Below are 15,300 nucleotides of genomic sequence, written 5' to 3' on the forward strand. Positions count from 1 at the left end.
TGTGTCATAAATCAGTTTTTTTTCTTGGTGAAACTGTTGGAGGAGACAGAGACCGATAGGTGCCTTTGGCATCATTTTTTTCCCCCATCTGGGCTCAGGGTTCAGCCTGTTATTGCTCTTTGTCACTTCCACTTGCTTTTCTTTGCTTTTATAATATACCTCCCAACACACAGCCCACCACCCGACCACTTCCTTTATCCACCCAAAGGCGTGGAGGCTCCTCTAAAACCCCGCCTGGAGTGAAATTCTAGTGCAGAAAATCCACTTTGGTTTTTCACTTATCTGTGAAATCTGCAGTACAGTGTTCCCTCGATACAGCTCTTAGTCTCTAAGTTTTCCCAACTTCTCCTGAAACTCAATAGGGATGATATCAGCGTGTCTATGTCTGACTGATTTCGACTATTGGAGGAGATTGCGCAAACTCAGCAAAATTACTATCTGACCTGGGAGATCTCATGAACTGGGACTGCTTGGAGAACTGCTGCACTTGAGTAAGTCAGAGTGGGCCTTAAAACCGGGGCTGCAAACTTTTATATTTTAATGTTCACATTACTTACAGTAACTTCCGTCGAAAGGTGGTCTTTATTCACTACATAAAGATTCACCAACAATCGTAGCTGCTTTGGATCAGTGGGCTGAGGACCTGCCTGCCAATAACTTGGTTTGGTGTTCAAATACAACATGTCTGCATTTCATATGTTGTCGCAACATCTTGCATAATGGCGCAAAGCTGATTTTTAGTGCTTTAGAATCAACTGGAGTTACGATAGTTGCGTTGAAGAGTAATGATCATAAGAATGTCAACACTGGAGTTAAAGATCCATGGTAAAGGGTTGAATAGATCTTGAATGGCCCGATTGTGTAAGCACAAAAAAAATATTTTGTTCCACCAACAGATTAAAAAAACATAAACTTTCAACCAGTTTTGTGCTTTTCTGTACATATAACAAGAAATTGGTTAAATGTCTGAAGATCCTATTAGCTGGGCATTGTGCCAATATACTAAACCCCCCCCCCAAAGAAATGATGTAAACTAGTGACAATTGTATTAATCTGCAAGTACTTAAACTGACAGAACGACTCTTAAGTCTCAAGCTGTTTCCCGCCACAATAAACAGATCCTGGTAATTACCTCGTGCGTCGCCTCTACAGGTGCTCTTATTTTGTAAGATTGTCGATGGTTGTCTTAAAAGCCTCCTAAAGCTACAGATTCTCTGTCACCAGGCAGTAATGAAGGAGAAGAGTGCTTCCAAGAAGATGAAAACGTATTTGTAAACCCCTGAAAGGATAAAAAAAAAAGAAAAATAAGGTCATCCTATCGCCTCCAGGCTTCCACTGAGCTCTTATGAATCATTGCATTGGTTATGCTCTTATAAACAGGATTTTAAAGAAATCAATTAAGCCTCCTTTGCTGTGTGTTTGATGTCTCCCACCCAGAGTTATCCATTTCAAACGTTATAAAGGGGTTAGGTAATGTGCTTCACCACACATAACATTGAATTAAAAAAAATTCCTCCATTTCTTATTAGTCTTTATAGTGGAGGGAATATCAAAGTAGAGGGCTCTTTTTCTGTTTGCTCAAAGACATCCTCTAAAATATCTTATCAGCTGATATGAAAGGTTAGACTATAACTTTCTATTAAAAACCTGCACACTTGCACGGCGCTGGAATGCATCATTTCTCTCGCCTGGAGTGGAGTCTGTGTGGAAATCTGGGTTTGTTTAATTAACCTTTCCTGCCTTTTTCACCGGCGCTTCTTGCTGCACCTCCAAGTCCTCTGCTTTGCCGTTGTAGACGCCACCAACGGGTCTGTCTCCAACTCCTGAGCAGGCCTTCGTAACAAGAGTGCCATTAACACAGCTGGCTCTAGTGCATGCTGGGTAATTAGCATCAAGTGACATGAGCGAAGCGTCGTGTTGGAAAGGCGTCACTGAAGACAGACTGCTTGAGCAGTGCTGCTGCTGGGCTGTGAACAGACAAGCTTACATGTAGGCATGATGCTACTCACAGGACGTGAGTGCCACATTAAAAAACTCACTAATTGAGCATTCTTGATCACAATTTTAGCATGTGGCGTTCACACTGGTCTGTCTCTACACGATACTAGAGCATGTACCGACAGTTGGAAGAGGCTTGGTGCAAATCTCAAGAAATCTTGCTTCAGGCTTTCAAGAACCCACGTTCAGCACGTTCTTGAATGCGCCACACATGTCTATTGTGTACGTCGCATTAGAGCTGAAGAGAGTTTTTAAACAAGTTCCACAAACCGATTCCAGTCAAAGCAGATGTGCCCTGGCATCCCAATTTTAGTGTACCCTCCTCCCTGTGACGGCTGACGCCGAATCAACTAGAAAGGAATCCTTATGAAAATAAAATGTAAACAGCAGCACCAAATCTACAATGGAAAACAAAATTTAAGATTAAATATTTGTTATAACAAAATAAAAGATACAGAATTAAGTCTAAAAGCCACATTAAACTACAACTAAACTAAACTCCAGTCCTTGTTTTGATTTAAACACAAGAAATAAGAAAACATCAGTGTGCAAACTTTTCCCATTGAGGTGAAATATTTTTTAAATAGAAGTCTTGGTTACTTTGTAGAAAATATTTAGGCATACCACTATTATGTAATGGTTTAATTTTGGGGCTTTTCTTGTGGGGTTCACACACTTATTTGAATAGACGGGGGGGGCAGCCCTTTGTTGAAAGTTCTGATTGAAAATATATATTGTATATTTTATTGCAATTTTTTTTGCAATGTCCTGGAGGGACAATTTCTTGGTATTTTCAAGCTAAACTGTACCTGAAAAGATTATTTTTATTAAAAGTTAAAATAGCATTTGTGCTAAACGCCTGCCAGTACTCAGTCTAAAGCACATATTGCTCTAAAAAAGTGTTTGAAACGTTTTGAAGGGAGCAATTTTGGTACAAATAGTTGTCATGGTTCCTTCCCCAGGTAAAGCCTACCCTCCAGAGTTCTACTATGACACCTACAGTCCTCTGTGGCAGAACCGGCCCAGAGTCTACGGCTTCAAGTTGCAGTGGACGCAGATGAACCCCAGCGCCGTGGACCGCATCATCGCCTACAGACTGGGAATAAGACAGGTAGGATCCAAGCCAACACCTTCTCTCCAAAATAACGTTTTCCAAGAAGTGTTGCAGTTCTTCAAAAGACCACTAGGGACTGGTTAAAAAGGAAGCAATTAATTTTTGACTCCCAAATTTAAAAAAGCCAACTTTTTGGCTGTAATGCAGAGGTAGGGCAGTTGACTTCTGATTGGACGATTGCAGGTTCAGTTCCCGTCCTTCCCACCCATGTGTCAAAGTTTTCTTGGGCAAGACACTGAACCCCACCTTGCCTCTGGTGGTTGGCGGGCGCCTGTGTTTGGCAGCGGAGCGGCCACCAGTGTGTGAATGTGTGTGTGAGTGAGTGAATGGGTCCGTGACTGTAAAGCGCTTTGTCCTTGTAGGAAGAAAGGCGCTATATAAGTATATGCCATTTACCATTTACCAAGACACTGAAGACTGGTGGTTATAGGTTGGTGCCATTGTTCAGCAGCGGGGCCACCATCAGTGTGTGAATGTGTAAATGAGACTGTGACTATAAAGCTCTTTGGACCTCTAAGAAGGCAGTCAGGCGCTAAATAAACTGTTTTACACTGACCATTTTTCAACAAAAAAATGTGCTGGTTTTGCTTGTGCTGCTTTCTTGATGGATGTAGAAGAAGAAAGATGAAGAGAAATGTTTTTGCTTTGATGCATTTACAGATCAAAGTCTGGAGAAAAAAGGAGTTTCTGAGCTACAGAAATGTGGATGTGGCTAATAAGACTCCAAATTCCACTGCAGACTGAGGAATTCACAAACTCAAAACAGTTCCTGTTGGGGTTTTGTCATCTCGTGTTTAGCTTTGTATGTTGTCTCATTACACGGTTAAGGCTTCGCCCGTCGGCTGCCACCCATTCCACTTTGGATGTTAATATCCTTCACATTTTAATTTAAAGTCCCACTCCGATCATCTTTTGATCTATTGTAAACTATCATAACGCCATTTTTTGCTAAAAAAAACAAAACACAATCATTTCTAGGACATAGTTTCTGCAGAGGGGCATGAGTTCATTGGAAATTCGCCTCTGGGTTATGGGCAGGACCGTTTACGTGGAGTACTCTACCAAATTTCCCCTTTTTTTCTGTTTATGCTTTCCTTCTCCCCTGTATGTTTTACGTATCAAATATTATACTTTTTTCACATGACATTTTCTGTCTGCTTTTGATTCACATTGATTTGAATAAAGAAATACCTTATTGTCTGCACTGTCAATAAACTTATCTCATATGTCACTGAACTATACAGTAGGGTGCTTTAAATGAAGCAAAAGACTCAGAGATAAGTTCATGTAAAAAACACAGTCTAAAACAAATACACGTTAGCCCCTTTAACATTTTCACAAAAACACCCAAACAAACATTTTGACAGAGCGCCGTTTACCTCTCAAAATCACTTTAACATCAATAACATAATCAGAATTAATCTATATATAAGGCACTCCTGATTATAAGGTTTCTTTTTTTTATTTTAAGGTTTTTTAATGGCCCCTTATAGTGCGGCTGATTTTCTATGTCTGCTCAGAGCTTCAACGTTTGAGTAATAATTAAAAAATAAAAAAAACAAGAACACCATACAGGAGAAAGAGGGTAAAGCTTTTTACGTGACTTTTCTGTGGTCGACCACAGACTTAAGAAAAACATGTGTGTCTGTTGGGAATTCTTGTTTTCTCTTTGGATTTTATTCAAAATACAGAAAAGCTTGAGCAAACAGGAAGCTTAGAGCATTTGAGAGCATGCGCAACAAACACAGATCCATATCTGACATGAACGTGACTCTCCTTCGGAACAAAAACCATTTCCAGCTTTACGAAGTATCTCCGTTAAAACCCTGAGACGAGCAGAGATCTTCGTCCTCCTCGTTCAGGTGTGTTTCAGTGATGCACGGATGCCGTGCCTCAGAGAAATGAATCTTTCGCAGATGTCTGTGGAAGACGTTGCTGATCCAGAAGATTAACAGAAGCAGCAGAAACAAAGAAAAAGAAGACATGCAAACATGGGGGGGGGGGGGTGAATATAAATCAAAGATGACTGGTGTGTTGAAGCTCTTAAGTCACTCACAAAGCATGTTTGCTTGTAGAATTTTCTTTAAACCTGTTAGGAATACACATTTTCTCTTTGGATTCTTTTGTTTTTTTTGTGCCTAGTTTGGATTAGCTTTAATTAAGAAAGAAGGTGACATTCTAATCCCGTCTCTCTTTTTTTGTGAAAGAAAACGTTTTCTTTGCTGTTAAATTCATTTCTTTGCTTTTTTTTTTCCTTGGAGACTGTTGGTTTGTAAGGCTTTCAGAGCCAATCCCACTGTGTCTTCTCCTCAGTTGTGGACAGTATTTATGTTTTCCCCCATGGCCAGTGAATGAATGCATCATACAGGGGTTAAAAGCCTAGACCTTATAGTTTTTGTGCCCTTGGGCAAAGCCTCCACCTCACATTGACCCCAGTGGAAAATGTTTAAGCATCATGACTGTATAAGTCTTAATCAGTCATGATGCCTGAGTGACTCCTCCCCCCTAATGTCTAAATCCGAAGTACCGGTACCCGCTCGATCCAAGAAGCTAGTGGTTATAGAAACGATGACTCGGACCGACTAAGACCAATCACTGCTTACTGACAATTCTGGGTTCCAATGTTGCCATTTCTAAAAAGAAATGAAGAAATTAAAACAAAATTAATAAATTGTTACTGAATTGATTTTATTTCATTGGAGCCAGAAGTAATTAAGTAATTTTCTATGGCTGATGTCACACTCGCTCAGTCCAGTTCTCATTTACAGTCGATGGTTGTGAGTCTAAATACGAAATCTTGCATAATGTAAAAAAGAATTGACAATAACATTTTTCATTCACGTCTTAAGATGAGTAAAAGCTGCATGAAGGAGAGACTGAAGTGTCAGGAGAGTAAGAATCAGAGACGTGAGAACAAAAAGAGCAAATGCCATTAAGGAGGGGGGCTTCTTTTGGAAATGAAGAATGCAGAGACGGCGTTGACTGACAGAGAAAGACTGCAGTGCCAAAGAGATTCATCTATTAATAGTTCCAGGAGCAGCTCCTTACACTTTTCCCCGGGCAGCTCCTCCCTCCTCTCTGGCTTTAACACAGGAAACTGGCAGACCCGGTGCCTCTGCTGGCGGGCTTTGTGCTCCCGCTCGATGCCTTCGCGAAATGCCGTCTGAAAGCAGGGAAGCTGGAATGAAGCTGTGCTTTAAAGGCTCCAGCCAACCAGCACAAAACAACAAATCAGCGGTAAGAAGACACGACGGCTGCTCCTCTTTTTGCCGCTCAGCCCTGCTTATAGCACCACTCTGGGAACATGGTTACCAGTCTGCACTGCCCTGGTCACCCTGACGTCTTCTTCAGTGACAGAAACTCCCCCCTGATTCCGTCAGAACTGGTCTCTTTCAAAAGCAAGACTGCTATGTTTGTGCAGCACTTTTTAAGATACGTTCACACCGCCCTTAGCCACGCGCGTTTAAGCGACCACTTCCAACATAGTCTATTCAAACGTACATAAATGCCTGTTTTGTGCCTCTGCATTCAAAATTCTCACATTTATGAGTCTCTACACAGGTTACTACAATAATTTTTGGGATCTAAGCTCTAAAACACACGGCCACTGAACGCGCGCTGAAAGTTAAACCAGATTGAACTTTGTCCAATCAGGGACTCTGGTTTGGTAGTGATAAATGGAAGGTGTCCCTTTTAATTCACGGAAGTGCCAACCATCTAAAAATTGATCATGAAGGAGAAATTGATAATTGTGGTCTGTGCCTGACCAGAATTAAATGACACCAAGTCTTTCATATATTGGAAAAAGCCTGGAGCAACATTTCATACCAAGCCTTCTCCAACTGCATGTGGAGACGCAAACTAACAGATGACTCAGACATGATTCAACTTTCAAAAATAAAAATTGTCTTGGTTTGAACTGGTGTTTTGGTTTTATTTAGAGACTTTACACAGGACATCATGTTCTTCCTTCTCTACACGTTCAGCATTGGAGGCTCATAAGAGGTATAGACCTTCTGGGGAGTCGCTAGTTCAATTCCTAAGACCAGCAGGTTTAAGGCTGCTTTCACACTCTGGTGGACTTGGTTTGAATGGATGGTCAGTTTATAACTTATGTAACTTGCAACACAGAAAGATTATCACAAAAAAAGAGGATTAGCAAAACAAATTAAATCTGCACCAGAGTCCAGACGCTCTTTCACTGGTTCAAGCAAGCCATTTGACCCCAAGAGCTCAGTTGAATATATACCCAGTGATCACATGTGCATCTCTTATCAATGCATGTGTATGAATGTGTAACAGTCTTGATAATGGATTGTTTGTTCTCAGTGAACAAACTCTTTGTTGTAATACTGTAATTTCACCATTAGGTGTCAGTGTCAGTTGTACTGCTGTTGTTTTTGTCCTACAAAGAGTTAATAAATGAACGAGGTGACTCGTGTCTGAAACTCAACACTCTTTACATTTAAAGGTGCTGCCAGCAACCCCTTCCACATCCCATAATATGCAGATGCTTTCATTTCAAAATTACCGTCTAGCTCTGAACTCATGTTGCCCCCTGTTTGTGTTGATAAAACTTCACGTTGGAGTGTGTACCTGATAAATCTCCATGTTCCTGAGTCACTGCTGATGACTCAGACTAGGTTTGTAACCCAATCCACTATTTGATCATTCAAATCCGCTTTCTTTCAGTTTCTTCCTTTTTATTTAAATTTTTCTATGTTTAAAGATGGGAAATGTTGCAGAAAAGGCCCTGAAAGATGAGATATCAGACTTTTATTTACTTTTTATCACTTCATTTAAATATGTAGCAGAGCTAGATTGGTCGACCTCTGATCAGGAAATTGCAGGCTCGGTTCACGCCTTGCCTGCCCGTGTGTTGAAGTGTCCTTGGGCATGACGCCAAACCCCACATTGCTCCTGATGTTTATAAGTTGGCACCAGTGTTCGGCAGCCGAGCTGCCATCAGTGTGTGAATGTGTGTGTATGGATGAATGGGACTGGGACTGTGAAGTGCTTTGCACCTGTAAGAATGGCAGAAAAGTGCTATTAGATTTTTTTCAGTTACAAAATGTAATAGCCGAAAGGATTCATGTTTACCAAAAATAAAATATAGATGACCATGCTGGACAGGAAGTGACTTGTATGGCACACAACACTTTTAAAGAAAAGGTTGAGGATGGGGGGGACGCCATGCTCCATCGCGATCATAAAAGCTTCTTTATGAGCAGATCCATCAAAGCCTTTTTTTGTCTGCATTCCGCAGCAGATCAGCTCCAACCTAACACAATGCCTTCAGTTGCAGGATGCCTGCTCTTCTTTCGGCTCCCGCTGCTCTGATCGATCAGACTTTTAGTTGGAACCAGAGCTGCAGTCAGATGAAATGAAACCACACGGATGAAAGGCGCTGGATATGAAACTCAAAGGGAATCTAAGAACAGGTGGAAAAGACGTCCCAGGGTTTTTGTCTGTAGGAGTTTGGATTGTGAGATGCAAAGTGCTGCAGCATCCTCACCCGATCCAGTGAGTGACACAATAGTTGTCAGCAGGCAAAGTTAAGGACCCCGACTGGAAAAACGGACTTGAGTCACATTTAAATCTACCATGCAGAGACTTAAGACTCAACTTCACTTGAGACTAAATAACTCGAGACTTTAGTATCGGCTTTGTTGACCCAGTATGGTTGCATATACAAAGGATTTGACTAAGAAAAAACATGGCTACATACTGAAAGAAACTCTTTTGAGTAGAAACCTCCTCCAGATTCATGAACTGTTGGCATTAAAAAGTGGAAAAGCTTTTTACCTGATGAAGAAAGATCTTCAGGTATGCCTCTGTGATTCATGGAGACGTGAGACTTGACTGATCGAGAAGATTACCAGAAGCAGCAGTAAATAACAAAAAATAGAAATCAGTGGCAAAAAAAGAAGTGCAGAATAGGTAAATGTATTTATCGATGGTAAAAACGCTCCACAGAACTTCCAAATACAGATGGAACAAACTCTTTTCAACCCACATGCTCTTGCTTATTGATCAAAACTGCTACACGTCTGAAAGGGTTTTCTTTTGTCTGCCTGTAAATGTATGCCTGTGGTTTGTTTATTCAGGTTGTCAGATAATATTTTTGTTGGAGCCACCAGAAGTCATTTGCATTTCTCATCTGGGCCCAAAAAGAAACAGTTTGCGTCATTAGACCCCGGAGGATCGTCGAGCCGCAGCATGGCTGGCGCTCTGGGCAAGGAAAAGTTGCTTCATTACCTGCCCATTGATTTATGTTTGTTATAAAACAGTTTTTGTGTTCAGAAAATGCATAACCTGCAGCTGCAAATATGGGCTTTTATTTATTTTCTAGCCTTGCACAGAACACTCCTTTACATTGGGTTTGAAAAATAAAAGTTACATTGCTGAAACAATATACTTAACCAGATTGAAGCAAACACAGAAAGATCCCCCAAATACAGAAAGGATGAGATAAAGAAAATCACAAAAACTCGTAAAAATTGGAGAGAAAAAATCTAAAATATCAATGCTGTTACAGTCTGTTTTTTCCCTCTTCCATGATAAATCAAATTATATTTCACACTTTTCATCCACAATCATCATTACTTTGTTGGATTTCTTATAATAATCAAAGGCTTATTATCAAAAAACAACACCTCAAATCACAGAAAGGCAATTATTTGGTTGCTTTCGTTTCTCCGAAAGAAAAAGGGCAGAAGAGGATATTTCTAAAACTAAAACTTAAAATGACAAAAATTAAAGAGACAAACATTTTGAAATTGCTGTCATTTTGGAGCTTGATTACATTTGGCTGATGTTTGGTTGCGAACTGTTGAAATATATGGTGCACGTTTCCACCAAAGATTTTAAATAATGACCCAAATACCCCCCAGTTCTTCCATGTTTTAGCGTGTCATTGTGAGTCTAGTACATGCTACTCAAAGGACAGATTTTTACATTTTTTTTAATAATCAGACAAAGATAAAGAAGCCAAAAATTGTTCTCAAAATATAATTTTATCAAGTAAAAAGCAACCATCTAAACATTTACTAAAGTCACTGAGAAAAAGTATACAAACAAAACTTTCACAAATGGGTTTCTATCCAGAAAAAGTAAACTGCATCCACTGCTTCCTGGTCAGAATATCTTTTAGAAATGAAAAAGGACTTTCTTTTTTCAAACAGACTGCTTGGCCATCTTGGCATACCACCTTTAGAGGTTTACTGACACCACATGTTCACTAAAGGAAGACGTCTAATTTGGGATGGTCTGGCGAACCATCAAGGGTACACCATGTACAGACAGTGTCTGGGATAGGCTCCAGCAACCTAGTGACCCCAAAATTGATGGATGGATGGATGGATGGATGGATGGATGGATGGATGGATGGATGGATGGATGGATGGATGGATGGATGGATGGAACGATGGATGGATGTGTCAAAATTTAAACAAGTTCAAATTAGTGGTGTCCAAAATGATCATTTTTACATATTTCTATTATCACTAAAATATTGCAGTAACGTATTAACCCCAAAAAATGAATCAGAGAAGCCAAAAGAAAGGAGTTTATGACATTTAAAACTGTTTTTAAAAATGTGTTATTTATAAAGTTTTAGGTTCACAAATAAATTATTATTCAGTATAAAACATGTGTGGAAGATTATAAAAATTAGGGATTTGATAGTCTGTCAAATCTGTACTTTCATCAGGTTTGGATTGAAACCATTTAATAAACTAGTGCTTTTGTCTTTCTTCTCCAGATGGGGCAGCAGCGCTGGTGGGAAACTGAAATCCCAGTGAACGCAACCCCCAACAAAGGAGAGTTGATGACTCACAACCTGACCGAGCTCATCAAACCTGAATCGTATGAAGTCCGCCTCACGCCCATCACGCGCTTCGGAGAGGGCGACTCAGCCATACGGATCATCACCTACAGCCGTAAGTGCTGAGCCGCCGCCCTCCCATGCACAGAGGCCAGTCCCCCTTCTGTTATCCCATACTGTTTGACAGAGAGTTCCCTGTTTGACCTGTGGTGATCCCAGGAATGATGGGATTGATGGTGACGCTTGAATATGTGTGTGAGAATGAACCAGCGAAAGCAGAATTCATCATAATCCCTCGTGATCTTGTCAAACCCCCCCCCCGAGTCATCCCGTGCAAGCAGGAATCGGCACACTCCGACTCTTGGAGCCACATTATTGCACATCAACAGTCTTGACCTTTCCGCTGACCTTTCCCATGAAAGCAGTCGCATCCTGGACTGCAGGCGAGGCCGGCTGTCGGTGCTTTCTCTGTTACAATGAGTTTAAAGGGTCACATGACTCACTAAAGTCATTTACATCTCAGGATAAAGGAGACAGCGCTTGACATTTTTGCAATCAACTGCTCTTTAGACAGAAGCGTTTGATCTAGAACTCCCCTGGAGAATAAATACAACCTGAATTTATTGTCTCGAATGCATCTGCTTTGACTTTTAACGTATTTTATGAGAACACAAGAGCTAACTCTAAAAAAGTTTCTCTAAATTAAAAAATCGTTTTGATTATGGCGCTTTCACGCAAGCACAGACTTGGTTCAAATGGTTGGACAGATGTTAAGCTCAACCAGATTACACAGTTCCAACAGGACCACAACCATCTTTAAAGGGCGATGAGAAGCATATCTCAGTGGTCCTGGGGGTTAGTGTCCACCCTGACTGCAATATCAAGGGTTCAAATCCACAAATGATTGACTAAAGACAAAAGAATAAGAAATCTAACAGATTCTAAATGTTTATTCAGAAAAAAGCTAGGTTTTACAATATAAGTTTCTAAGAGTCAAAACCATTTTTTGTAAAAAGATTTCCTCACTGAGCACAAACAGACATCATAAGAACTTACAACTTCATTATTTATTCAAAAATAAATAACATAGATTTATGAAATACAAGTTTAAAACAATATGACAGAGGTTAAAATGAGACTTTGTTATTGTGTTGGTGGATTGAAAGTAAAGTTTAAACAGATGAATGTTGAATGACGTGAAAAGAGTCAGAAAAGTTATATATCTGAGCTCAGAGGGAAGTGACTTCCAGAGTCCGACCCCGAGTGACTGAAGGAAGATAATCAAAGGGAACAGGAGGAAGTAGAGCAGAGGAGATTCAGATATTGATTGAGGAGCGAGTTGGTGAATGGTTTTAAAAGTTAGGAGAGAATTTTGAATTTGAACTGGTGTTTAGGCAGTAGAGCTGCTGGAGAACCGGAGTGAAGTGATAAATGGAAGGGGTTCTGGTGAGCAAACAAGCTGCTGATTTATGGACCAACTGAAATTTACCAAGAGGAGAGAAAAACTGCAGTGCTATAGGGGTCAAAGATGGGTGAAGTGAGGGTGATGTAGGGCCCCTTGTGAATAGGCCCTGGTTGGATTCCTGGCAGTGTCCCTTCTGGGCATTCCAGTTTCCTTCCATAGTCCAAGAATGTGTGTCGTAGTTTAAGTAAAGGAAAATGTCTGACAAGATGTTTATTTTTAGAAATTAATGGATAACGTGGAGCGATTATCCACTTCTGCTTCAGGCTGGAGCGTCACCAGCCCGGATAAAGTACAGGGTTGTGTCAGGAAGGGCATCCGGAGTAACATCTCTGCCAAACTACCTGTGCGATTCAGTGAAAGCTGATTTGCCGTGGCAACCCCAAGTAGGATGTGCCGAAAGGTGAACAACAACAATAAAGATAGTTTTCAAATAAAGATGCTCCACACTTTCCTGAACGTTGGTTCCATGACTCCATCTTCTTGGTTGTGCTTTTGGGGAGGAGTGAGCACTCATCTTGCTAACAAGCCATCTTTGTTCCATGAGTGAAGCCTTTATTTTTACTCCTTTGACACGGGATTCACACATCTCAGTTAAACAGGACTAGAAATTAGGTTGATTGTCATGATCGGACTACTAGGGAGACCCAGATGCTGGAACCCGGAAGAAACTCAGGAAGGCGTTGTATTTAACAGGATGTTTTAATTATAGAAGTCAGGGGACGTCGTGGATGCAGGAAACTGCTGTGGCGAGGTGGAGCGCCGAGGACGGCGTTCACAGTCCGTGACGTGGTGGAGCGCCGAGGGCGGCGTGACCGGCTTGAGGCGAGACGTGGACGCTGAGGACAGCGTAATCAGCTTGAGGCGAGGCGTGAACGCTGAGGACAGCGTAACCAGCTTGAGGCAAGGCGAGGACGTCGAGGATGATGTAATCAGCGTGGAGCGAGGAACCAGCGTGACCAATGGAGTGAAGACCTGAAGACGTGAGACAGACGGTAAGTACAAGCTAGGATTACTAAAGCGAGAGTAACTTAACTTGAGGCCAGGCGTGATCACCGGAGTGAGTATAACGGACTGGCGTAGTATGCTGGGATGGATCTCCTTAAGAAGGTCTGCCAGGTGATGAGATGATGCAGGTCAGCTGGTTCCAATGAAGGAGCAGGGAGGGGAGGAGTAGCAGCCGGAGGAACCGTGACAGTACCCCCCCCTCAACGACCGCCCCCAGGCGGTCCCGGACGACGATCAGGGTGGTCCCGAAAGAAATCGTCAATGAGGGTACGGTCCAGAATGAGGGAGCGGGAGATCCATGAGCGCTCCTCCGGACCGTAACCCTCCCAGTCCACCAGAAACTGGAAACCGCGCCCCCGGCGGCGGACGTCCAACACCTTGCTGGCGGTGTAGGCAGGAGCGCCGTCGATGACCCGGGCGGGCGGTGGGGAAGCGGACGGCGGGCACAAAGGACTCTCCTGGACAGGCTTAAGCTGCGAGACATGAAACGTGGGGTGCACCTTAAGCGCCGCCGGGAGCCGCAGCCGCACACAGGAGGGGTTTATGACCCTCTCGACGGGGTAAGGTCCAATGTAGCGTGGAGCCAGTTTACGGGAGGTGGCCTGGAGCGGTATGTCCCGTGAAGACAGCCAAACCCTCTGTCCCGGTTGGTAGGCGGGGCTCTCCACCCTGTGGCGATTAGCGATCCTGCAGTTCCTCTCTCTAGTGCGCAGGAGAGCGGCCCTGGCCTGAGTCCATATACGCTGGGCGCGTCGCAGGTGATGCTGAACCGACGGGACCGCCAAGTCCAGCTCCTGGGAGGGGAACAAGGGTGGAGAGTATCCGAGGGACGCTTCAAACGGGGACATACCGGTAGCAGCAGACGGATGGCTGTTGTGGGCGTACTCGATCCATGCCAGGAATGAAGACCAGTTGGAGGGGTTTTGGGCGGCCACACAACGGAGGGCGGCCTCGAGCTCCTGGTTTGCACGCTCCGCTTGCCCATTTGACTGGGGATGATGACCGGATGTGAGGCTAACCGTGGCACCCAGAGCAGAACAGAAAGCCCGCCAGACCTGGGATATGAACTGGGGCCCGCGGTCGGAGACAATATCACTGGGGATGCCGTGATGCCTGAATACCTCTCGAACCAAGACGTCAGCCATCTCGGTGGCCGTGGGCAGCTTGGGAAGGGGAATGAAATGGGCAGCCTTGGAAAAACGGTCGACAACTGTAAGAATGACGGTGTTATCCTGAGAGGCCGGCAACCCAGTGATGAAGTCCATGGCGAGATGGGACCAGGGCCGCTGCGGAACAGGTAAAGGCTGGAGGAGACCAGCAGGCGGCGAGTTGGAAGACTTAGAGCGGGCGCAGACGTCGCAAGCCGCAACGAATTCCCTCACGTCCCGAGCCATGGAAGGCCAGAAAAATCTACGTTGCACGAGCCTCAGGGTTCTATGAATGCCGCCATGGCAAGCAATACGCGACGTGTGCCCCCAAACCAGGACATCCGAGCGGAGGGAGGAGGGGACGTAAAGAGTTCCAGGGGGGGCCGGAGGATGGTCAGGTTCCTCTCCCTGAGCTTGGATGACCCTGCTCTCAATGTCCCATGTCAAATTACCCACAATACATGTGGGGGGAATAATGGGAGAGCTGTCCTGGTCATCCCCTGAACAAAATAAACGTGAGAGGGCGTCTGGTTTAATGTTCCTGCTACCCGGCCGGTAGGTGATAGTGAAATCAAACCTGTCAAAAAAAAGGCACCAACGGGCCTGACGTGAATTAAGGCGTTTAGCTGTACGTAGGTAGGCGAGATTTTTATGATCCGTCCAAACGATGAACGGATGTTCAGCCCCCTCGAGCCAGTGACGCCATTCCTCCAGAGCGAGTTTAATGGCGAGGAGTTCGCGGTTA

At 43.3% G+C, this 15,300-nt stretch overlaps 1 protein-coding gene across 4 annotated transcripts in view; it reads left to right on the forward strand.

Annotated features, from left to right (window-relative positions):
• mdga2 (MAM domain containing glycosylphosphatidylinositol anchor 2) overlaps window positions 1-15,300 on the forward strand; it is a 225,087-nt gene that overhangs the window by 182,291 nt on the left and 27,496 nt on the right. For all 4 annotated transcript variants that reach the window (XM_023952705.1, XM_023952706.1, XM_023952707.1 and 1 more), the window contains exons 11-12: window positions 2,961-3,109; window positions 10,875-11,052. In XM_023952705.1, the coding sequence (XP_023808473.1) occupies window positions 2,961-3,109; window positions 10,875-11,052 (327 nt within the window). The remainder of the gene's footprint in view (window positions 1-2,960; window positions 3,110-10,874; window positions 11,053-15,300) is intronic.

The sequence above is a fragment of the Oryzias latipes genome, chromosome 24, assembly GCF_002234675.1.
Source record: "Oryzias latipes chromosome 24, ASM223467v1".
Taxonomy (NCBI): domain Eukaryota; kingdom Metazoa; phylum Chordata; class Actinopteri; order Beloniformes; family Adrianichthyidae; genus Oryzias; species Oryzias latipes.